We start from the raw sequence: 23,754 nt of genomic DNA, 5'->3' as shown, positions 1-23,754 counted from the left end.
AGAAAGTTGTCTGTTGACCATTGCCCGCGTGGATCGTTGAATATCATTATTGGAGTATTCTTACTGCAAAAAAAAACACCATTTTTTTGGACTATTCGCCTTGGTCCTACGTAGAGGGATACATTAAGAAGAGTTCTACAACACACTTCTCTGCTTCATGTTGACTCTTCCAGCCTGGAAACATTCCGGCAACCCCGTCTCCTCTCACACCCGCCCAGACATCAATTTTACCAACCCAGGAGCACAAGTAAAGATGGTCGCCATTCCTAACCAAATCAGTCCCCTTCTTAAGCAGAAAATTAAAAAATGGCCAACTCACCATGTCCATTAAATCCAGCACAAATCCACTGCCCCTCTAAGCCCCCAACGGGCCCAACCAAAGGCACATTATCAGGTGTGATCCCCTGAATCCCAGTCCAAGCATAATCAAAGCCCTCTCCAAGCCTCAACGGGTCATTAATAGACGCAGAAGCGAGATTCTCAAATTCAACCTGGCTGTTCTTCACGAGCGTGCTGTGAAAGCACCTATCATCGAATGTAAGCAGCGCCTTCCAATTCTCTACCTCGGTATCAGACCCATCTCTCGTCCCCGAACCCCCGAAATTGATCGTCCCATCGCGCAGAGGGTTAACCGAGAAGAAATGGCTCGAACTATATCGAAGTGCCATTGTTTTCTTCAGGGTCTCGGCCCCTGATAATGACTGGCACGGGATGAACGAGTTGACTTGTGAGCGACGGGGCGTGATGAAATCCGACAGGTTGGGTAAAAGGAAAGCAGCATATGCATTCGTGCAGTGAATGACTGTTTCAGCTGCGACTGTGCCGCGTGGCGTATGAATATTCCATCTTGCACTTGGGGTTGAACCCGCATACTTTGTTATCTTCGTAGCTGGACAATGCGTCCACAGCTGACCACCCTTCGAAATGAAATCAGCCAAGATCCATTGTACTAGCTTGGCCGGGTTGTTGGATGCTGCAGGCCATTCGTATGCGCTGATGGCAGTCGGAACACGAGTCTTAGCTCTTGCTTCGTCCCCTTCGTGTACTTGAACTTGTGAGACATCGCCGCCGGCAGCTTTGTATGCGATGAAGGCTTTAGCTGTGTAATCTGCAGCGTCTTGTGTAAGACAGGTCTCGAACGTGGTCAGATCAGTGAAGTCGTTGTTGATGTCATGCTCCTTGACAAATTGGCGGATATTTCTCAGCACGGCCTGCTCGTTTTCAAGAATTTTTTGGGCTTGTTCTGGGCCATGGAGAGAAGAATAATGCAGAAAGCCTCGAAATGCATCTGTGCGGTGTAAGTATGTCTCTCAGGTCCGATCAATGGGATTTGCGAAACGCTATGCGAGGTATCTACCTGGTCGAATATGTCCAGCGTTCCTTCCACTAGCGCCAGATACGGCTTCTCGAGCTTCGAGGATCAGAATATCTTGGCCATTGACGCCGTCCTCGATCAGTTTCCAGGCTGTCAAGGCGCCGGAGATTCCAGAGCCGATTATCACGTATTTGCTAGAAGCCGGAACGGCTTCTTCATGATTGGCATTCAGGTGGGGAAATGAACGCGTTCCCCGGTGCCAGAGTGAGAGACAGGCTGAGGGAAATGGAAGTGACGGCTCCATTGTAAGTGCTAAAATGAGATTGAGAGCTTGAATTGAAGTCTTAACAGTTGTTGCGCGGTTTAATAAGTAGGTGCGATGGTTTTGAGAAGAACTTGTTGACAGTGTGGTACTGTCGGACGGAAAGTACGCCAAATGATGTCAGTAAACTAAGTACGCGACTGAACATGTAGTCACTCGAAGATTCAAAGATAAGACTCAGCTTGGAAGCTTCTCGTGCCGAAAGCTTCGGACTACATACCGAGCTGGCGATACAAATTTCAAGCTGATTGGGGCGGGCTACGCCGCCTCTCCACTTTGAGGGGTTGATTTGGTGTAGTGTAAGTCGACGTGCAGGAAAAATCACCATTTTGCGTGATTAACAGACTAGACTCGTGATTATTCTCCGGGTACTTGGGATGCCAAGTAGCAAAAAGAAGGAAAAACCCGAGACGTTCCTCGTATATTTTCTCAATTGAAGATTGACCATGCTTGATGCAACGAATGCTAAAAATTTGACTATTTCTGACGTCTGTGCAATTACTCATGTATAAGCATTGAAAGATTTCGACAGGTGGAAAAGGATTGATCATTTGATTCGAAGGACCACGAATGAGGCCTATATTGTTTTCTGAGGGATAAAGCGCTGGTGACACGATTTGAGTACGAGAGAATGAGTAAGATCGAGCACCATTATGCCATATTGCAGGTAAGTGACGAACACACAACAATTTCTAGGAAGACAATCCCAATTTTGTATATGAACCTGGTATGGCTTCAGGTTGCAATTTGGCCATGAGCAAACTTACAGTAGTTGACTGTTGCCATCAGCCCTAAAGGCCCGTGCCCCATATTCTGCCCAGGCGGAAAGAGGGAGTCACGTGTGGGACTCTCCACCAGAGCAGTTGCGAGACTATTGCGCATCGTAGTCCGGTCGCTTCTGATATTAAAGCCTAACCACTTGATGTGAATTCTGTGAAGCCATATCCATGAGATGCTAGTTATTGACAAAAAATCAATCACTTATTGCCACGCAAAATCCTCACGTTTCTCAAATGGGCAAACCAGCCTAATTGAAACATGGCCCTGCTTGGAGACACAGTCGTTTTCCCAAGGCCTGGTCGCAATGGAGATGCCATCCCTCATTGTGATGCAACACACGACATCCCGTTGGATGAAGCCAGGATCAAAATATCTTCAGGGTCAAGTTTCGCATCTGCATCCATCGACTTGCTAGTATGAGAACTAGTATAAAATTGGAAACCCGCCCCACAAAACACGGGTTTCAAGAGGCTTAACCTCCAAACCTGCCCCAATTGTGCCCCGGTTTGGCCCCCATTGTGGCCCGCACTCATCTCATTTAGTGTGCTTCATGATTGGCAAATGTCATTGCGCCCCAGCGATCAGCGCAGCCTCCCGGAAAACCTTTGCACGAGACTTTCTCCTCATATTCCCCCTTCTTTGCTCAGGAAAGCTTGGTATCACGAAATTCTTTGACAAGTGACCCCGCAAAATGACTACAGACATGGTCGAGGGATATGCGCTTCGTCGAAACAACACGTGCGGTGATACCGAAAAGAAATGTACCCCCAATGCAACATGGGATGATTGGCAGGCCTGCTGCCCCGGAAATTCATTCTGTTTCGACTCACAGGCTTCCCAGGCCAACTTTATATGCTGTGAAGATACCTTGAACTGCACGGCATCTATTGCCACTGAGCCCACATGTGCAGACAAAAGCTGGAATTTGTTTAACTCGACCGGGTATTTCTGCTGCGAAGAAGATCAAAGTGCATTCAACGTGGATGGTACTGTTTGGGTTGGGTGTGCGGATCCTGGCTTTTCCGGCGGGAGTAAATATATAGCCCTGGACCCTAGTTCAGTTGGTTAGTTGACAATGGCAGCCAATATGGTAGACTACTAACCATGCTCGATAGGAACTCCTGTTGCATCCTCAACTGCCACCTCATCTTCAACATCCTCAGCCTCCTCATTAGCATCGACTACAGCATCAACTCCATCATCCACGACCGGTTCCAATAAATCTACTGAATCGTCACACACGAACACAGGAGCCATAGCTGGTGGCGTGGTGGGCGGTGTCGTTGGGGTTGCCGCAATTTCTGCTCTGCTCTTCTTCCTACTTCGATCTCGAAACCGAAAGCAGCCACAGCAACAGACACAGTATCATGATACACAGTCTGTGTTTTCAAATGGCACTCAGCCTGGAAAGGGTATGCACGCCAGAGAGTTAGACGGCCAGGCATCAAAGTCCGAGCTGGCTGCTGGGGATGATGCATTCCACGAGCGTCACGAATTACCTTCCTATAATTGAACTAATCATTTTCTTTTACTCTTTTTGTGTGTGCCTATGGAAGGGAGTTGAATTTTCTCATAATATTGAGTGTTCATGTGATGATGCTCAACGAGCGTCTCCAAACTTTCCGATGCGATCGAAACAAACTCTGGTACAAAATATTAATATAAAAAGATCACCAAATGTACGGCCCATGTACATTGCTGCTACTTTCATCACCAGATAATGGGAAGGTCTGACTGCCTAGTGGGTATTAGATCCAAGTATAGTGCCTATTTCGGTAGTCGACACTTTGGCGTGTCTTTCTTCCACTCTGGAGACCTGAAGGCCAGTCCACCTTTCAACGTGGTAATATACGCGGGGTGAGGGCGAGTCATTCATAGGTCTCCCATTCTTTCATGATATAAAGCAAAGTAGACGTATGCTGAAGAAGATTTATTCATGTATTGCGAATACTGCTGCATGAGACCCTACAGCCCCTCTTGTAGTGTCTGCCTTACCCATCACCTATATTGAAGAAAACCGGAGATAGCAACTGGAATATGTAAGGGCTGACAGACAAGAACATAGAGTCGGCAAATCTAAAGGCAAGTAATGCGACAGCCTATATATTTTGCAATGAGGAATGAAATTAGCCTGCTTGCTATGAAGTGTCTATTGAAATATTGTTGAAATGTTGGACTTTTGAGGAGAAGAGTTCATGTATTTTGTCTTGTTTATCTTAGTTTATATGTTATATCAGGATCCTGTTTCCCGGATATCTCTTTCTCCCTTTATTTCTATATGTCACGTGATGAGCGTCAGGAGTGAACCGCTGTTTTTAGTTTCAACGGTGTCAGATTGCGCACCTGCGTCGGATGTGTCCTGCACCTGTTTTTTATTGAGTTTATGCCGTTCCTTCCCTTTTTCTTGGACCTGTCTCTGGCGCCCGTCTAAGGAGCTCGTGTCAGTTTGTCGGAAGAATATCCACCAAATATGAGTCTGCGAGGGATTGATAAAAATGGGGAATTCACTGTTGCTCACCTCGAATTTCTTGCGTCTTGACCGCGTAATTTTGAATCTCCTCTTTTGAGAGAACACGCAAAACAATGACATAATCTGAGCGTTCTTCAAAACGCTCTCTTCCAGCTTCTAGAGCTTCCGGATTAACAAGTCTTCTATCAATCTTTGTCCACCGTGCCCCTGGAGGAATACCGGGTTTTGTTGCATCTTTGATTGGCGCAACGCCTTCTTGAATGAAGTTCAGATCTTCTGGGAAAGAGGGTTTTGGACGCCTGAGAATCCCCTTTCGCGGATTTTCAGGCACTGTGGTAGGATGAGGAGGCGGAGAAGTTGGTTCCATGGGGTCATCTTTGCTCTTTGGAGGTCTTTGGGGCTCTGAACTAAAGAACACTGTGTCTGAAAATAAATAGTCTGCTGTAGGATCATTGCGGATGCCATCTTTTTCAGCTCGATCTCTTCGGGATTCCACGCCTGAGACTTTTCCAGCAGAACGATGTATAATCGGATAGTCTAGATCAAAAATTTCTCGGGGCGTTGTATAGGAGAATGCATCATCTACCAAACTTGAAGATTGGGCGTTTTGATCAATGTCGGCCGTAAATACGGGAGATCCCGATCTACATGTGGCTTTGGTATGTGAGTAATTGTCTCTCAATGTGCGATCATACTGGCTTCGCCGAGTGAGCCTAGGAGACGGGTGTATAATTTGTTCTAGGCTTGGCGATTTTCTTCTCAAACGATCTACCGTTGTGGATTGAGTAGGCCGGACCAAGGGTGCCTTGGTTGGCTGGTCTTCTTGGTCCCGAATAACTGCTTGCGGAGCGAGTGTTTCTTTGATCTGCTCACGGTATGCAGAGCCCTCGGCGTGACTTAACGGTATTCGAGAGGAGTCAAAATCATCACTGCGCATCTGATCTCGTCGAATAGGCAGCCGTCGCCGCCGAACATTGATAAACCAATTATTAATCTATTCTCAAACATTAGTCTCTAACAAAACGTTTGCATAGTTCAAGTGGATCTGACTTGACCAATCGACAACCCAGTTATCGTCACAAAAGCCTGCTTGTCCATCTCACTAGGGAATGGATCATCTAGGTGATCATGGAACCAAGTGCGCAGAAAGGCCGTAGCAGACTCAGAGAGATTTCCCGATTTTCTTTTTGTCTCGTGATCATCAGGATCAAGTACATAACTCTGCTCATGAGCCATCATCTGCGGCGAAGATTGGCTGACAGCTTTGTCAGAGTCATCCTCACTAAGATTATTTGACCGCATGAGAAACTGCTCATTCACTTTCAATTTTCGTTCTGCCTCCGGCGCACTAGAAGCACTGGAATCCTGAAATCCTGGGTCACTCGATGGCGGCAAATACGCAGCCTCTCGAGCTGAACCAATAATATCAACTTCAAAGCGAGCTTGCCTAGCGGTCTTTTGAAACTCATCTTCATCAAGCTTACCTAACCGCATCAGAAATTCTTCAGGAGACTCCCATTTGCGTTGTATCTCGCCAGAAGACTCTCGTTCCACTCCTGTCTCCGATATACCAGCAACACTGGGATCCCGAGAACCCCTCACAGATGCCGTTTTGGGCGAGTCATTCAATGACTGTTCGTCTTCCGTATCCGTTCGAGGTAGTATAAAGAGAGCCAGCTGTTCCAAGTGATGGCCAACATGCTTTTCAAAGCTCAAAGGTGGTTCAATATTGACTTGACATAGAGGACAGCTCGATAGATTCTGATGCCCATCTGACAGTGAATGTGCTTCGCACATGTGACGATACCACTGTCGACGACTTTCATATAGTTTTGATGGCGTGATGCAGTCGTGAGACAAACAAACATATGGCATCAAGTCCCTGAAAACATGGCGGGCCCAATCCTTGGTGTTTTTAACGACTATCACGAGGCGGCAATACGGACATTCGAATGGTGTTCTATCTGCTGACTCTTTTGGAGCACTTGGGATTGAAAGAGAATCATTTCCGGTGAATATGCTAGAAGCGTACGAGGTTTGCGACAAACCAGCCACCGAGTTTGTTTCAAGAAAGTGAAGATGATCCATTTCGGTGGCCAGTGTCATCTCGGTAGCAACTGTATCAGAGAGGAGATGTGATTCTGCATCATCGTGGTCCAATAAACCTTTGCCTAGTTTGGCACTGTGCCGCTCGAAATATTTGAGAACCGCTTTTTGTCTCGCCATGGCAGCGCTCAAACGGAGAATTGTGCTCGCCTCAGCGTCGGGGAATTTGTGTGAAATATGTTGCTGCGCCCAGGGCTTGAAGAATGAAGCGTGTTTGAGGTTCATTCCAACAAGTCGATCGTGATCAGCGGGTTTGCGAATAGCCATAGAGATTTGGAATAGAAGATTTATATTGTTGCGCAGGCTTTGATAGAGTACTTGAATGTCGGTCAATTCATTTTCCTCGACTTCAACTTCGAATTCATTGTCATCACTGAAAGTCTCTTCGGATGACTCGTGTTGGTCTTCCTTAGTAACCTCTTGCAAGTTTCGTAAGACTTGCAGCGTTCGCTGTAAGATTTTTGTCGTTTCACTCTTCAAATGAGACGCATCTCGGAGCCGATAATCTAGCGACGACTGTCCTGTTTGATGCGCACCAATATTGGCAGCCCAGACTCGAAGTCTTCCTAACTCGTCCAACCACCGGCGTTCGGTGACTTCATCGTCAAATCCCGCGAGTACCCCAGAGGCCGTTAGATCCGTGAACTCTCTCAAGCAGTCATTGAGAATGACGGCAATCGTAGCCATTTCTGCACCTAGAATGGCTGTCGATGAGGATATGATCCCTCTAGGAAGTGAGAAAGGCGAAGATAGAAGTGAGGCTGGGGCTGCGGGGTAAAGGGCTCAACGAATCTCACCCTTTCACTATCTTCGTTCTCTTTTCTGGCTTTGACACTTATCTTAGTTGCTTCGACAATGGTGACAGGAATAGAAACTACCGGTGTCATATTGGCAGTTCTCCCCTTGCTGGTGAACCAACTGGACAACTACGCGCGCGGCTTAGAAAAGATCAAGGCATTTCGACGGTATAAATGGCAGTTGGAGGACTACTCTACCGGCCTGAGTGCGCAGTATGCCATTTTACTAAATACGTTGGAATTATCTCTCGAAGATGTTGTCGACGATCATGACAAAAGATCAGAATTGATCAGCAATCCGAAGGGTCCTGGCTGGAGTGAGATCGAATTTCAACAAAGATTGATCAAAAAGCTGGATCGCAACTATGTCCCTTTTACTCGGACCGTGAAAGGGCTGTGCGACCTTCTAGAAGACCTGTCTCGAAAACTTGGATTGGAGACTGGGGACTATACAACAGCAAGTCGTACTACTTGGTAAAAATGAGAGCGAAGCTGATACATTTTACTCGCGCAGTCTATATCGATCAAGTCCCTGAACGCTCTAAAATTTCGCAAGATATTTTCTGCTGCAATTTATCAGGATATTCTGGACAAAATTGAAAAGACCAATCAAATACTGAAGACTCTGAGCGAACAGTCTCAGCAACGGGACAAATCTCGTGGTGGTCCGGCTCGAAGGAGACGATACCTGAATCGTTATCGAGAAAACAGACGGCATGCAAAGGCACTCTATATAATTTTGGTTCAAAGTGGTCAATGCTGGAGCTCATCATGTCATGATGAACATTCCGTTGGGTTCCAGCTTGATCAGAATGTCTTAAATGCGGCGAAGGGATCAACTGATGCAATCGGGACCCCAAACTTTCACTTAATCCTTCCACCACCCAAGAGAAGTAGTACTTCATACCAAGGACGCTGGCACGAGGTCAGAGTGGTAGCGAGGCAGGAGACTCAGCCCTGTTCCCTTCCACAAGAACCTCAATTGCTCAAGGCACCCGCACGAAAAGTGCAATTTACTTCCATTTCACCAGCAACAGTTTGCATGGAGAATGTTCACACAGTGCCCATGCTCGATCTGGGTTCACCAATTGCTGATCTATGCTCTACCCTTGATCAGGTCGACGCAACGAGTCCGACGAACTTGGATTCTATTGGATACATCAGCAGCGAGCAGGCCAAACTCGGATGCCAGTACGGCATAAGCCTAGTGCGTAGCATTCAGCATGAGATGCATGTTCATTCTTTACAAGAGACACTGATTGGATCACCTTCTTCGCCGGGTTCTCCGATTCAAAGAACCAATGAACTGAGTCGTCGCGACAGGCTCCATCTTGCCACCCTTCTCGCGTTCAGTGTCTTCCAACTCCACGGAACATGGCTCCAGCAGAAATGGGGAACATCTGATGTTCTTTTTGTCCGCCCCACGCAATCCGGCTTTCCTCAATTTGAACGTCCATATCTAGTACAAAGAGTTCGGGGATCATCTGAGACGGGCCTCAACGGGTTGTCGCCCGATGTAGACTCGGACTCGAGACGGCGCCAGATCAGTAATCACATTCTCTTCCCGTTGGCACTTGCGCTAATTGAACTATCGCTGGGAAGAGCTATCTGTACCTTGGTTCGGCCTGGAGATGCAGATGCCTCCGAGGAGAGCTCTCAGTTCAACACAGCAGCAAGATTGCTGCGCGATGTGTACTGTGAGAGCGGCTCGAGCTACGGTGACGTCGTCAAGGACTGTTTGTACTGGTCCCAAAGTCAAGGCGATGGCTTTGAGAACCCCCACTTTGATGAGTCCGTATTCGATAATATTGTCTCACCTCTCCTGAAAGACTTTGACTATTTCGACGGCATCTCCGCTAGGGCATACTAGGGAATAGATATAGTTCAGCCCCCAAGGAAATATGGATCATCTGATGTGTTCGAGTTTGAATCTGAACAATTGATTCTAGCTCCATCAATCCCGAACCCGAATCCTCGTACTTTCTGTCTAAATGTAATATAATTGGTCGAGGGCTGAGGTGGAACATACGGAAAACAACGGAAGGACCAGAAAGCACCAAGGCATACCAAGGCATACCAAGGCCGAAAGTGCTTCAAAGAGCAAAGCTTGGTGAATGCTTATTATAAGCAAAATTTACCTTCGTGTGCAAATGGCATTGATCCTCTGCGACATACTTTTCTCCTTGCCGCAATTGTCGCCGATCGTCATTCAACTTGCCAATTATGATAGACCGCCGAGACCGGCCTCATAAACCCGAGAGGCCCATGTCCAGCACTAAATTAACCCAATAACGAAGGAGAGACAGGTGAAAATGCGCGTCACCCGAGAAAACCCCGGGGCATCTGCTGGGAGAGTTTGGTAGTTAGGCGCCCTTGAAGGGGCTCCATTTCATTTAATGGAAGAATGCGACCTAGTGGTGAATTGGAACAGCAGAAGAGATATCTCGACACCAAAGCCCCGCTAAAAGTTCCCCTCCGTCACCAATTTGATCATATAGAGGGACTTGCATGTCCGTGTAGAGATGAAACAGCTGCGTTCACCACCACCTCTTGGCAGATCTGATAACTATCGGAACTTTGCGCGTTTTTCGGCTCTTGGCGCAGTGGAATCTTGTTGGCTTTGAATGCCCAAGGGTCCCACTGTTAATTTCCTACCAAGACGCCAAGCGAAGCTTCGAGCGGCTAAAGGCGACGCCACGGGCATTTGCCCTCTATGAGGTAAAGATCTCGTTGGACAAGCTCATGCGGTGATCTGATTAGATCTCGCCACCGGCCGACGCCGGTTGTCGCTGACCCCTGGTGGAGTTAGGGCCCACGGCAATGGACTAATAACAAGCAACAGAAAGAACAGAATTCTTGTTTGGCTCCAGTGCTCCACAACCATGGTGGTGCTGTCTCTTGTTGAGTTTTCGAAGGCGCCCGAGTTCGGTTGTTTTATCTGATCTTTTCCCGCATTCCTTTCTTACTTATTTTGACTCCGATCATCCCTTCCCTGGAGGAACAGAAGAAGGTTTCCAGAACATTTTACCTCGAATCGCTGGACAGACCTCCCTTTGAGGCGAACTGTTCATTATGACACTTCGCCCTTTGATCAAAAGGGCCCGGGCGGTCTTTCATCGGACGAAACTCGACCGCGAGGAGGCTGCGGCGAGTAGTTCGATCGATGTTGATACTAGCAACGTCAATCAGCCAAAGGCTGATCAAACATACCCCGTGGCAGACGAAGCCCTTCCAAACAATGGCGCGGAAGTGCCCGGTGTTCCGTTTGAAGAGCTTCAGCATGGTGTTAAAGACGCCGAGGCCATTGCTCAAACCTGGTCCAAGCCTGCACTGATCGCTGTTTTGATCAAGTATGTCAATCAACTCACTTGATCTGTCTCATCTAAGCTGACGTGTCAATCCTATAGTATTTGGTTCCTTTACTTCGTCTATGCATTCGTCTCATCAGTGAATGGCAGTTTGAGTACTTATGTCGCCAGTTCATTCCAACAACACTCCCTTTCTGGTCTCCCTACTGCGATGGCCGATGCATTTTCCGCTGCCGTCTTCCTTCCCGTCGCCAAAATGATGGATACCTGGGGTCGTGCGGAAGGCTTTGCGCTTATGGTTACTTGTGCTACCGTCGGGCTGGTCCTCATGGCTTCTTGTGACAGTTTCCCTATTTATTGTGCCGCCAATGTAAGCCGCAACGCAGCTGAAAGGAAAAGGACGTGCTAAATCAAGAATTAGGTCTTTTATTACCTCGGCTTTAGTGGCATGGAATTCGCCGTAGACGTTGTGACCGCCGATGTTACCCAGCTGAAGAATCGAGCCCTAGCTTACGCTTTCACTTCCTCGCCGTACATTATCACGGCATTTGCGGGACCCAAGGTTGCAGAGCAGTTCTACGACCACGTCAGCTGGCGCTGGGCATACGGCACTTGGGCTATCATTTTCCCCATTATCGCTGCGCCTCTATACTTTGTTTTGAAGTTTAACCTTCACAAAGCTCATAAAGCAGGCCTTGTGACCGAGAAGGAGAGTAGTGGCCGCAGCTTCTTCCAAAGTGTTTGGTACTGGATAATCGAATTCGACTGTGAGTATTATCGCAACTGAAATTTGATTCCCGCGGAGAAGAGAAATACTAACCTTACTTAGTGTTCGGAGTGTTTATTTTCACTGCCGGTCTGATCCTGTTTGAGCTTCCATTCGATATTGCAAGCGAGGCCCCTAACGGTTGGGGAACCGACTATATCATCGCCATGATTGTGGTTGGTTTCTCCATGTTGTTCTTCTTCGGATTTTACGAGAAGTGGATCGCCCCAGTTCCTCTTCTTAACTGGGGCTTCCTTACCAACCGTACTGTTATCGGCGCATGTCTATTGGATGCAACTTACCAGCTTTCGAACTACTGCTGGAACAACTATTTCCAGAACTACCTCCAAGTAGTCAATGACTTGAGCATTGCCGAATCTGGATACGTTGTTAACACATTCGACGTCGTCTCCGGTGTACTGTTGTTTGGTGTTGGAGCAGCTATTCGTAAGACTGGTCGCTTCAAGTGGCTTCTCTATATCTCTGTTCCTCTCTACATCTTTGCCCAGGGATTGATGATCTACTTCCGTCACCCCGGTCAGAGTGTTGGATACCAAGTTATGTGCCAGATTTTCATCTCGATTGGTGGATCCATCTTCATCATTGTCGAGCAGCTGGCTATTCTCGCCGCTGTGGACCACCAGCACGTTGCCACAGCACTTGCTTTGCTCAACGTTGTTGGTACCATTGGTGACTCCGCTGGTCTTACTATTTCGACTACGATTTGGAACAACACCTTCAAGAAGGCACTCATCAGAAACCTTCCTGACTTGAGTAATCTGGAGGCAATTTACGAAGATGTTGACACGCAGCTAAGCTATGCGCCCGGCACTGCCATGAGAGATGCTATTCAACAATCCTATGGTTACTCTCAAGTGAGAATGCTTTCAGCTGGCCTGGGCGTTATGGTTCTCGCCTTTGCGTGGACCATCATGATCAAGAACATCGACCTGAAGAAGGTTGCCCAGGTTAAGGGTGTCGTGTTCTAGAATATCAATTTTCTTCGCGGAACCGAACTGAAGACCATCTTCATCTTCACTTCAAGTTATACTTTGCATCGTCTGTTGACTACATATTGAAGACTAGTGTCACGCGTCATGCCATTGCTTGAATTTCTGAAGACGTTTGATATCAATTGCAAGAATGCTCATTTGCTTTTCTGCTTTGCTTGTATTGAGTTTTGAATGGGTTCTGTGCCTTTTAAATTAACCATTTTGTTCCTTCGTGGATCGCTCTACTCCCTTGATCTAGCTTTTTGGGTAGAAGAACGGCCTGTCAAGATGAATAATTGATCTCTTATTTGGCTTTTTCTAAATACACAGAATCTCCTTATTTGGTCTTTCTGTCCAAAAGCTTCATTCCATCTACATATCATTAATTATACATACGTACTCAGTAAGTTGACTGGCTACACACTTTCCCTTGTTAATTGTCTGTTTGTGTTTATCCTTTCGGATTTCACTTGATTATAGCAATGCATGTAAATCAATGCAATAGTGCGCCTAGGTGCGGGCCATGCGCAACAGGATTGATCTCCACTGTAAGAGATTTATAGATCACAATGCCGTTCCGAATAATGCGACTGCATTGCATCTCTTGCTTCTTACTTTTCCTCTTTTCTAACGATAGAAGAAATACCGCTAAGCTTCATGATTGTTTGACTTCGTCTTCGGTTTGATGAAGGCCATTTCCAATGCTTTCATATTCCGACGCGCACTTTGCGTGGCAAATTGATGAAATCCACTACTTTCTATACAAAAATCAACAGTCCCGCTGGCGGCCACCTTTTCTAAGGTCTCTACCTCTATAATAGCTCGATCAGTCGATTGTTCTCGCTAATTACTGCTGAATTTGCTCGGCCATCGGAAGGAACACAAGCCGGAGACTACGATTGATTGACTTTGGCCCCCAACGATGTCTCACTTCGTTGGTCCTCAGACCTTACGATTAGTGGCTTGCCAAGCTTGATGCAGCTTATGGCAGCCAGGCCCTTGATACTAATGTCTCCGGGCCACAATTCATCTAAACGAGTGGATAGTACGATCAGATAAATCTCATAAGCATGCTGACAAGCAATGGCCAGCCAACCTCGGGTGAACTTTCCGATTTTGAAGGCCAAAGGACTGCCCTGGGATGTATAAATAGGACCACGATTCTCTGCACGAATATGAAATCATCATCACTACTTCCAAACTCAATTTCATTCTACTGTCTTATTTTCAATCATAATGAAGATTTTCAACATCATTTTCATCGCAGCTTTCGCAGCTTTCGCTAACGCTGCCGCCGTTGCCAACTCAGAAGCTGCTTTGGCAGACAACATCATTGAAAAGCGATGCAAAGCCAGTAGGGTACCCTGGGATTCAACAAACTTTATGAATCTGGTCACAAATAAAGAGATACATGTACTGACCTGGTTGTTGTTTCAGCTGGCAACGCTTGCACTCTGGGTACTCAATGCTGTAACGGAGCATGTTTCGCTACTGGTATCAACAAGTTCGCCAAACACTGCAATTGAAGATAGGAATATACCTAGGATGTCTAAGTCTGAACTTGCTTCAGTGAGGAATCAAGATGCATACCGCACTTAGCTGCAATCGACCAGCATACGTAGAGGATGACATGTGCACAAGTGAGAAGAACAACCACTTGTGTCTACTACTGAATGAATATTACTATGAGTCCTCGAGATGGTGCTATTTCAGGGAAATAGTCACTTTGGCTGTATTCTACAGGATCTTTACAAAATTCTTGTTTTTTTACAGATATAGTAGACCGACTATTACAGAATATCGCGATCTTATTGCGAGATTCTGTGGATTTTAAAGTATAAGGAAACTGTTGTATTATTCTAAAAACTATCTAATGGACTTCGTTTCAGTAAGTCTGGCATGGAAACGGCAAATATCAGGAAAGCAAATTTAAAAAGGTAAGGTAGCCAAAATGTCCTCCATAGCCCTAGCGAGTTTCCGTCGTTGTGCAGTGTGGACATTGTCTAACACGTTTACGTCTCTCAGTTCAACCAGCTCAAGTCTGATCACACGGCAAATCTGCTTGAATTGCATCTCTCCGTATTTTTCTTGGACACGTGCGTCTACTCGAACACGCAGGTCTAATGGATCACTATATCGGCTAAGAACTTCCGCTTTTGTGATAAGCTCATTCTGAATTCGCGTGAATGCAACCAGCCCTTCAGCTCCTGTATGTGGAAATCTTTCAATGTTGACAAGCTGGGTCTGCAATTGATTCTTAAAGTTAGCACACTCCTTAATATATCTCGCGGTTTCATACATGTTGCTCTTGATGGTGAATTACCAGTGAACTGTAAATGCAAGATTGCCACGATCAGATAATTTCTGAAAGATAACTACTCTTTCATATTTCGAAAGAATCTGACCACTTATTTATCACTGCGGTGTTAACAATAGTTTTGGCAAAGATAAAGAAGACAATCCTTGACTAAGAGAACATAGAAAACAAGGGCCTCCATGGACTGTATTGTTATCATTGTTTCTTGTTGATAGAGCAGATAATAATAGCCAGACTGGACTACCGTTCCAGCACAGAGGCAAACTTTTAATGTTACTGGCCACAGCAGTAAAACATTGTGTACAGAAGGTCGCTAGAAGTTGTCTGCCATTTGCACAAATATTGACATGTGATCCACGGATATCTGTCTTGGCCAAACCCGGATATACATATACATTAGACAAGCTGCATGGGCTAGTATGAAGAAAATTTTTGAATCGTATTGGGCTATGTTTCCTTCGACCAGCCCAAGTAACGTTGTAGGCGTATTTTTGGCAGTTCCGCCAAAAACATCGGAGCCCCGGCTGTCACAGTACGGTACCGGCGTTTTTGCAATACTCGAATATGCGTTGAGCGGCGCTTGAACAAAGAAAGTCGCGCAACACTGACTTAATTTGGGAAGAAGGCTAGACTCGTTATGCCAAGGAGCTTGTCTCAATAAGAAGACAAATAATGTGACCTTGAGTATAGCCCGATCAGATATGCCACTCGGAACGGAATCAAAGCTCCGCTCTGTCCAAGGAACCCACCGGACAAGCCCGAGGGTGGGAGCTAAGTTACATCAAAAGAAAGAGAAAACCTTGCTTCTACGAGTGTCTAGGCACACGAAAAAGAGCTCGGCGAGTTGCGCCAGATGCGCCAAGTCGTACCTCGTGCCACCCTTGCCAAACGGGAGAATTTTCACCTTCAGCCCAGCCCTGTCTTGGCTTCATTAGTATACTTTTCGCTTAGTTTTTCTTGAAGACTCTGTTCACCCGATATCGGCTGATTCAACACTTAGACTATATAAGTCTGATCGTCGCACTTTGGCTACATTAGTGTTCGGACATCTGAATACCTCTGCACTCAACTTAAGGACCAGTGGATGGACAGCAAGATGGCAGCCGACCCTGTTCAAGTATCCGAGAAGCGAGATGAACAGATTCATACCACACAGAAAACTGAAGGAGTTACTCATGTCTCCGACAGTGATGCATCAGATCAGGATTCCCTTGACCAGGAGGCTCAGGCTGGTGTCAGGGGAATCCAGGCGGCTACAAAGGTGTGGACCAAGGGGCATCTTATCTTGGCATATGCGATGTGAGTTCAAATTTTACTAACGTTGCTATAAATTTGGCTAATTCATTGTTTCCATAAAGCATTTGGTTCATTTACTTCGTCACATCCATTCAGGAGGTTGTTATACGATCCTTGAACCCTTATGTGACTAGTGCTTTCTCACTGCACTCTCTCACTGCGGCCACAAGTATTATGGCCAACATAATTGGCGGGTTGAGTAAAATTCCGTTGGCAAAAATTCTGGACACATGGGGTCGGCCTCAGGGTATCAGTTTGACATTGATAATATGGGTCGTGGGCTTTATCATGATGGCTGCTTGCAACAACGTGCAAACTTACGCTGCTGCACAAGTTTTCTCTTCCGTGGGGTCAGTGATGAAACAAAAACACCATTCTAATGCCTTCAACTAACTTTACCTTATATAGATCCCAAGGAGTCAGTTATTGCCTGACTGTCTTCATTGCCGACACCTCAACCCTGAAGAATCGAGCCCTGATGTTGTCATTTGCAACTTCCCCTTATATCATCACAACATGGATTGGAGGTCCCATCTCGCAGAGTGTGCTGGAAGGCCCTGGCTGGCGATGGGGATTCGGAATATTTACCATCATCGTCCCGGTCGTGGTCTCGCCGCTATGCATTCTATTCTTCTGGAACCACCAAAAGGCCAAGAAGATGGGACTGATCCAATATAACCGCAGTCCTCTGACCTTACAATCAGTCAAGAAGTATCTAATCGAGGTCGACATGCTCGGAATTATTCTTCTTGCTGGCGGTATGGCACTGTTCCTTTTGCCGTTTAGTCTGTGGTCTTATCAAAAGGACCAGTGGCGCTCTGCTATGATTATATGCATGATCATCTTCGGAGGAGCTCTGATCATTTTGTTTGCTGTCTATGAGAGATTCTGGGCTCCGGTGACCTTCATCCCCTTCAAACTCCTGATGGACCGAACTGTCTTCTTTGGCGGATTGATGTTTGTGTTCGAGTTCTTTAACTCCATGGTTTGGGGTAGTTACTTTGGCTCCATGCTCCAGGTCGTCTGGGGTCTGGATGTCACGGAAGCCAGTTATGTCTCAGCCATTTACCGAGTTGGATCGTGCCTGTGGTGCCTGTTTGTCGGATATCTGATCCGTTGGACAGGCCGCTTCAAGTGGCTAGCAGTTTATTTCTCTTTCCCCCTGATGATTCTCGGAGTGGGGCTGATGATCAAGTTCCGCCAACCTGATGCAGGTATTGGTTATATTTGCATGACTCAAATTTTCGTCGCATTTGCGGGTGGTACTACCGTTATCTGTGGTGAACTTGCCATGATGGCACCTTCTGACCACCAGCACATTGCTGTTGTGCTTGCTATTCTGAATCTTTTCAGTAGTATTGGAAGTGCGATCGGAGGTACCGTTTCCGCAGCTATCTGGACGAGCCAGTTCCCTAAAGCTTTGGCAAAGTATTTGCCATCAGAAGTCAACGTGGCGTCCGTCTACTCAAACATCAACGTTCAGCTATCGTATCCCTTCGGAAGCCTGGAAAGAAATGCGATCGCTCATGCATACGGAGATGCGCAGCGTTACATGCTTATAACTAGTGTGTGCATGCTGGCTCTCGCCTGGGGCTGTACTGCGTTATGGCGCGATATCAAGGTCAAGGACTTCAAGCAGGTGAAGGGAACTGTGTTTTGAATGAAGAACCTGGGTGCTACGCACCTATATACCAGTATGTTAATAATTTAGTTTTGATTTAAAAAGGGCCAGAAATGAGAATATTGTCAATGAAATTTCCAGATCAATTATGAAAGTAAGTCTCGACTATATATCCAGGTCTGTGGCGTTCAGGTAAAAAATATTCAAATGAGCTATGATTGTAATCCGTACCCTGCAATCAAACTGGACCGTCGTACAACACGATATTGAATTCTATTTATCTAGCTCAGTATTATCATACGTCTATCCATATGAACCTAGTGAGGTAAAAGTACACAATATTTGAAGCCCAGACCTGCTTAGCACCGAGGCTGAACATGGACAGTTTTCGAGACTCCCGTTTTAATGCCACGACCATGAGCTTCAACACGGACATGCTTGAGACCACCCTTGACAGACGCCCTTGTTTCGAACCCTGTCTTTGGCACCACACCGACCGGGAAAAGGCCACTTTGAGTAACGCCCCCAAAAACCTTCCACTGCTTAACCTCGGTAGCGCCATTCCAGCTCATGTAAACATTTGTCGTGTTATGGGAGGCGTCGTGACAGGCGAATGTATCAGGAGAAGTGTTTGGAATGCCAACCCAGGGGTGACGATAGGCCCGGTAGCTAGACACCACACCATCTTCCCCGAACTGAACGGTCATAACAGGGGACCCATCCGCATTGTACTCCTTGAAAGTCGGGTTGGACCCATATCCCATCAGAACGTGGTCTCCTGGCAAGGCTTGCACGGCTCCCATGGATACAGAGAATATCTCATCGTTCGGGTCATCCAGGAGACGAAGTGGAGTGACCTTCTTCGTATCCAGGTTGACATTCATGAAGATACCCTCGGTATGGTCAGTACCATTCTCAACGTCAGAATTGGCGTTGTCAAAGATGCTGACGATCAATTCGTTTGTGGTCTCTTTTTGGATGCGTGCGTCGTGTTGGTAAGCGAAATTGACTCCGTCCAGGAGGAAGTCGCCGCCAGTTTGGCCCTTTGATAGATAAATTAGCTCAAGGTCGAAATAGCACAGAGCAGAAAGCATTGGTGTCTCACCTCGATAGACCAATCGACGGTTCCATCTTTGGAAATCTTGAACAAGGAGCAATAGTAGCGAGACGAAATGAGGAAAGTACCGTCCTTGAACTTCTCAACCGAGTTGATGTGGAAGTAGCCGTACGGAGCACTGCTGTTATGTCCCCAGTCACGGATAGGGTAGAAAGGCTGGACAGCCTCCAAGGTGATTTGATCAAGGTGGTCTTTAGCACTCCAGCGGAACAAGATGTCGTTGGTCTTAACATCGATCTCATAAAAGAGCGAGTCAGCAATCCAGCCATCCTTGGGCCCACCAACGGAGCTCAAGTCAGCCCTGGTGACATTATAACCGGTCAATAGCATAGTGTTGTCCGAGGTCATAGTGCTTTCGTGGATATCAAGCCAAGAAACGAAACTCGAGCTGTCAACAGTACCAACGGCAGTGAAGTTATCGTGAAGAAGCGAAACATTGTAGATGCTCTGGTAAGATTGGTCCAAAATCTGAATGATACCGTACCCCCAACCAAAGGGCTCAGGGATACCAATTCCATTGAAGTAGGTCAAGACCGGCTCTCCGTCTAGCACCTGTACGCGGAAGTCCTTCACATCGCCAGCCGGGCTCTGCCAAATTAGGTCATTCTCATCCGACATCATGAACACACTGTACTGATGGGCATCCCATGATTGATCAAAGAACAGGTAGCCAGGGGCGGTTGGTCCGGACTTTTTGATGTTGAGGTTGGGAGGCTCAAAAGAGCTGGACTTATAGGTTTGCCATGGCCAGCTGTCGTCTGTTGCCAGGCACAAAGTAGCGTGTAGCCCGGATATAATGGAGACAATGGAGGTAGCACGCATTTTGGGTCGAACTTGCGTGGGAATCAGGCACAATAACAGACAGCTTGTGTTTCACCGACTGGCTACAAAACAAATATACTCGACAGGGGGCTTGAGAAAATGCCTGACTCTGGCCGATGTCGGATCATACTTACATGCCCCTGTGAATGATTATCGCCAAGACCTATTGTGATCGTCCTCGGCTAGGGTTGAAGACTCATCCTACTGTACAGTCAGTATACCAGCTTGCGTAGGCGGCGCAAGCCGACAATCTGATAACACAGGATCAGATAAGATCTGCGGCCCCACTTGTATTTCACGCACGATACCAGGTACACCAATCGTATTGACATTGTATACAATCTTGTATTTGTATTTCACATGAAATACAGCAGCTTACATCCCCCCGTTGCAAGCGGCACACTCGGTTAGCTGCCTTCGGTCGACTCCAGTCACTGATCGGCACTGCCAAGCTGGTGCGCTGATGAGCTGATGGTGGGCCGGAACTACAACCGACCTCGTGGCCGACCGTCTAAAACTCGAAAAGACAGAGAGCTGTTCATCGTTTTCCCTTTCTCCACAGTAATTTGTATACCCGAGCATACAGTACATACCATGGGTCACGCAGTCAATGGCGTCGCTAGGGGAAGTCAATACTTGTAAGCGTTGACCAGTCAATGGTTCCGCCGGGTGTGGCCAAGCCACTGCCGTCAAGGTGAGCACTTTGTTTTTGCGGGCCTTGGATCCGTGATACCTGAGTCATCTTCAAGTTTGGCTCATATTAACAGATTGATCAAAGGCATCTGCCTGATTGATAGTCATTTATGGTAAGATCGTCTTGCCTAGAATATGCCAAGAGTTGGCATGAAGTCTCTGTTCGCTTGGACCCTCAAGTAATGCTGGGTCTTCGAGTCCGACAGAAACTGCCGACAGCTATGGGGCATTTTATCTTACTGGTAGGTATCATCTATGGGATTTGGCATTCTACCGGGAATAGTTCTTCACCTGAAGGATGCGTTGTCGGAGATTATGGTATGACTCCGAAATGAGGAATATCATGCAAAGCCGTATTCGTTTGTCGGGTGTCTTTTACCCCTGAAACAGCCAACAAGGGTCACCGATGCAAAGTGGCTTGTATCAAGACGCTAAGAAATAGTATAGTTCATTTCTTGGCTATTGCAGAAATTCAACATGTACACATATTGAATACAGATCTAATACACAGTCCATTCTGAAATCGATATTTATCTAAGTTTTGTGTGATCCTTGCGTGGAGCACATTCACGCCGTGGAGGATTCGCCCTCGGCCCATTGCTCAAATGTTGCGTTGCCCGCACCCTTGGGCATCTTCACCATCAATGGCGCTTGAATTTCTTTTTCACGTCCAGTAATTTCCGGCTTGAAGATAATGGGTTCCGCCAACGTCTGGAAGCCAAGCTTGTTATACAAAGGAACACCTTCCACGGTAGATTCCAGATAGATTGGAACATTCAACTTGTCTGATGCTTCGAGACCCCATTGCATAAGCTGCTTTCCAACTCCACGACCCTGATAGTCTGGATGTACTGCAACTGTATGGCAATCTATAACCGGTTAGCTTACCGATGCTTGTAAGGCTGACCTTTTCACTTACAAACATGCTTCTTTGGTCCCACATATTTTTCTCTCTTCTCCCAAAGCTGCTCCAGAAACCCTTCAGCACGCTTGCGCTGGTCTCCCTCAAGCCACCCAATCCAAGGCTTGATTCGTTCAGCATCAGTCCGCTCGCGCCAGTAGACCTGCCAGGTCGCCATGCCAGCGACGCGACCAGTGTCGGTATCAATGCATTGGAAGGTATGCTCCATGCTCAAGCCTTGCCAATATCCCAAAGTACCCTCGGCATGTACTTTACGGAAAGATTCATCATCGACATCACTGCCAGGGTAGATGAGATCGAGAATCACTTGGCCTTTGAAGGCGGCGAACCAGGCATCGTAGATGGCCCGGATGTCAGGAAGGGTGGCAGGAACAACGACAAATCCCATTTTGGAGTAGGGGGCTTCAGAATTATCAGATGGAGGGGTAAGCAATTTGAAGGGAAAATCTTCAGAAATCCAAATATTTTAACAGTTTGTATAGTTGAAGTCTTGGCGCCAAGTTACCCCGAGACCGGATCTGATAAAAAGTGTGGTACGGTATGGTATTGGTATGATGTGACATTAAATTGACAAGATCCGATGTCCGATGTAGAGCCGTTGTCGGAATGTTTTTTTTTTCCTCGTCTTATTCTTCTTTCTTTCTTTGAACAACAAGTGAAAATTCATCAACAAATCTTCTAAATACACGCACAAAATGCCTGAAATTGAAGAGCAAGTATACAAGGTCCTGGTTGTCGGAGGTTCCTACGCTGGTTTGGCCGCGACTTTGAACCTGATCGATCTGTGTCATGGCCGGAAATGTCGCTTCAACTTGGATCCCAGCGCAGTTGCGCCCCAGAGAAAGATTCCTGTTCAAGTCACCATTGTGGATGAGCGCGATGGGTATTGTATGTTGTAGTTCCCACCAACCGTGACACACTGCTAATGGCGCATACCTTAGACCACTTGATCGGTGTCCCTCTTGCACTTGGTTCCAACCAAGATGCTAGTAATTTCTGGAAGAAATATGAAGACATCCCTGCCCTCCAGTCCCCGGATATCAAGATCATCCAGGGAAGTGTAGAATCCGTGGACTGTAAATCGCGCGTCGCACGGATTAACCAGACCACAGCAAGCGATGGCCACAGGATTCTGGAGGAGAATTACGATTACATGATCGCTACAACTGGTCTAAGGAGAGAATGGCCAAGCGCACCCAAGTCGTTGAGTCGTGAAGCGTATCTTGCCGAAATGGCAGACTCAGTTGAGACTATTGAAAATGCCGCGCAAGGTGTTGTAGTCGTTGGTGGTGGTGAGTACTATCCCATACTTTGCTCTCATTATTACCAATATTAATCTCTACTAGGTGCTGTTGGTATTGAAATCGCAGCAGAACTCAAGATGCTTCGCCCACAGAGCACGGTAACTCTGATTCACTCCCGCCAAGCCCTACTCTCCTCCGAACCACTCCCCGAAGAATTCAGTGCAAAGGCACTGGAGCTCCTCAAAGAATCCAATGTGGAGTTGATTTTGGGCACACGAGTCCAGGAAACAATTCCAGCCAACGGACCTACGCCGCCCAAGTACAAACTCAGGCTCTCCAATGGCGAGGAAATACACGCGGATCATGTCATCAATGCTGTCTCCAAGTTCACACCCACATCATCTTACCTACCAAAGGAAGCCTGTAACTCCGAAGGTTATATTCGCATCACACCCGGTCTTGAGTTTGCTGGTGACGTCTCTAACAGGGAGTACCACTATGCTGCAGGGGATATTGCTTGCTGGTCTGGTGTCAAGCGTGGTGGAGCTGCTATGCACCAGGGTCACTTTGCTGTTGTCAATATTCATCAGAAAATGATGGCAGAGAAATATAAGTCCGAGCCTACATTTGTCGAGCTGGCTGAGGTCAAGCCTATGATGGCTTTGGCTCTTGGAGCTACTGCTGTTGGATACTTCCCTATGACCGGCATTTCTTCAGGAGATGAGGTACGGAACATGTTCTTCAATGAGGATCTTGGATATCAAAGTAAGTATCTACCCCTTGATACAGTGATTGGGTTTGACTAATTGGGTTAGTTTGCTGGAAATGGATGCGCCTCGGAGAAGCAACAGCCTAGACGATGAATG

General features: G+C 46.8%; 11 protein-coding genes across 11 annotated transcripts; 6 read left to right on the top strand and 5 right to left on the bottom strand.

The window, feature by feature from the left end:
* Positions 1-299: 299 nt before the first annotated feature.
* On the bottom strand, positions 300-1,619 carry N7511_004692 (NAD(P)/FAD-dependent oxidoreductase; the record flags this gene model as incomplete). Its single annotated transcript, XM_057127117.1, has 2 exons — positions 300-1,288; positions 1,358-1,619. 2 exons carry the CDS (start codon positions 1,617-1,619, stop codon positions 300-302), a joined length of 1,251 nt encoding a protein of 416 aa, XP_056986007.1.
* A 1,489-nt stretch (positions 1,620-3,108) lies between these two features.
* Positions 3,109-3,930, top strand: N7511_004691 (uncharacterized protein; the record flags this gene model as incomplete). Its single annotated transcript, XM_057127116.1, has 2 exons — positions 3,109-3,481; positions 3,533-3,930. 2 exons carry the CDS (start codon positions 3,109-3,111, stop codon positions 3,928-3,930), a joined length of 771 nt encoding a protein of 256 aa, XP_056986006.1.
* Positions 3,931-4,698: 768 nt separating this feature from the next.
* On the bottom strand, positions 4,699-5,254 carry N7511_004690 (uncharacterized protein; the record flags this gene model as incomplete). The annotated part of the gene is made up of 2 exons (XM_057127115.1): positions 4,699-4,844; positions 4,936-5,254. The coding sequence occupies 2 exons, from the start codon at positions 5,252-5,254 to the stop codon at positions 4,699-4,701; spliced, it is 465 nt and encodes a 154-aa protein (XP_056986005.1).
* Positions 5,255-5,922: 668 nt separating this feature from the next.
* Positions 5,923-7,680, bottom strand: N7511_004689 (uncharacterized protein; the record flags this gene model as incomplete). The annotated part of the gene is made up of 1 exon (XM_057127114.1): positions 5,923-7,680. The coding sequence occupies one exon, from the start codon at positions 7,678-7,680 to the stop codon at positions 5,923-5,925; it is 1,758 nt and encodes a 585-aa protein (XP_056986004.1).
* Positions 7,681-7,848: 168 nt separating this feature from the next.
* On the top strand, positions 7,849-8,268 carry N7511_004688 (uncharacterized protein; the record flags this gene model as incomplete). Its single annotated transcript, XM_057127113.1, has 1 exon — positions 7,849-8,268. One exon carries the CDS (start codon positions 7,849-7,851, stop codon positions 8,266-8,268), a length of 420 nt encoding a protein of 139 aa, XP_056986003.1.
* Positions 8,269-8,832: 564 nt separating this feature from the next.
* N7511_004687 (uncharacterized protein) lies at positions 8,833-9,660 on the top strand (the record flags this gene model as incomplete). The annotated part of the gene is made up of 1 exon (XM_057127112.1): positions 8,833-9,660. The coding sequence occupies one exon, from the start codon at positions 8,833-8,835 to the stop codon at positions 9,658-9,660; it is 828 nt and encodes a 275-aa protein (XP_056986002.1).
* Positions 9,661-10,862: 1,202 nt separating this feature from the next.
* Positions 10,863-12,853, top strand: N7511_004686 (uncharacterized protein; the record flags this gene model as incomplete). Its single annotated transcript, XM_057127111.1, has 4 exons — positions 10,863-11,140; positions 11,198-11,468; positions 11,520-11,865; positions 11,928-12,853. 4 exons carry the CDS (start codon positions 10,863-10,865, stop codon positions 12,851-12,853), a joined length of 1,821 nt encoding a protein of 606 aa, XP_056986001.1.
* A 3,416-nt stretch (positions 12,854-16,269) lies between these two features.
* N7511_004685 (uncharacterized protein) lies at positions 16,270-18,129 on the top strand (the record flags this gene model as incomplete). The annotated part of the gene is made up of 3 exons (XM_057127110.1): positions 16,270-16,472; positions 16,532-16,819; positions 16,878-18,129. The coding sequence occupies 3 exons, from the start codon at positions 16,270-16,272 to the stop codon at positions 18,127-18,129; spliced, it is 1,743 nt and encodes a 580-aa protein (XP_056986000.1).
* A 320-nt stretch (positions 18,130-18,449) lies between these two features.
* N7511_004684 (arylsulfotransferase family protein) lies at positions 18,450-20,029 on the bottom strand (the record flags this gene model as incomplete). Its single annotated transcript, XM_057127109.1, has 2 exons — positions 18,450-19,133; positions 19,196-20,029. The coding sequence occupies 2 exons, from the start codon at positions 20,027-20,029 to the stop codon at positions 18,450-18,452; spliced, it is 1,518 nt and encodes a 505-aa protein (XP_056985999.1).
* A 1,260-nt stretch (positions 20,030-21,289) lies between these two features.
* On the bottom strand, positions 21,290-22,032 carry N7511_004683 (GNAT family N-acetyltransferase; the record flags this gene model as incomplete). Its single annotated transcript, XM_057127108.1, has 2 exons — positions 21,290-21,591; positions 21,642-22,032. 2 exons carry the CDS (start codon positions 22,030-22,032, stop codon positions 21,290-21,292), a joined length of 693 nt encoding a protein of 230 aa, XP_056985998.1.
* Positions 22,033-22,339: 307 nt separating this feature from the next.
* Positions 22,340-23,744, top strand: N7511_004682 (uncharacterized protein; the record flags this gene model as incomplete). The annotated part of the gene is made up of 4 exons (XM_057127107.1): positions 22,340-22,532; positions 22,586-22,936; positions 22,991-23,653; positions 23,704-23,744. 4 exons carry the CDS (start codon positions 22,340-22,342, stop codon positions 23,742-23,744), a joined length of 1,248 nt encoding a protein of 415 aa, XP_056985997.1.
* Positions 23,745-23,754: the final 10 nt, after the last annotated feature.

The sequence above is a fragment of the Penicillium nucicola genome (assembly GCF_028828085.1).
Source record: "Penicillium nucicola strain IBT 29836 chromosome Unknown utg000003l, whole genome shotgun sequence".
In the NCBI taxonomy this organism is placed as follows: domain Eukaryota; kingdom Fungi; phylum Ascomycota; class Eurotiomycetes; order Eurotiales; family Aspergillaceae; genus Penicillium; species Penicillium nucicola.
This window is presented reverse-complemented; position numbering and strand designations above follow the sequence as displayed.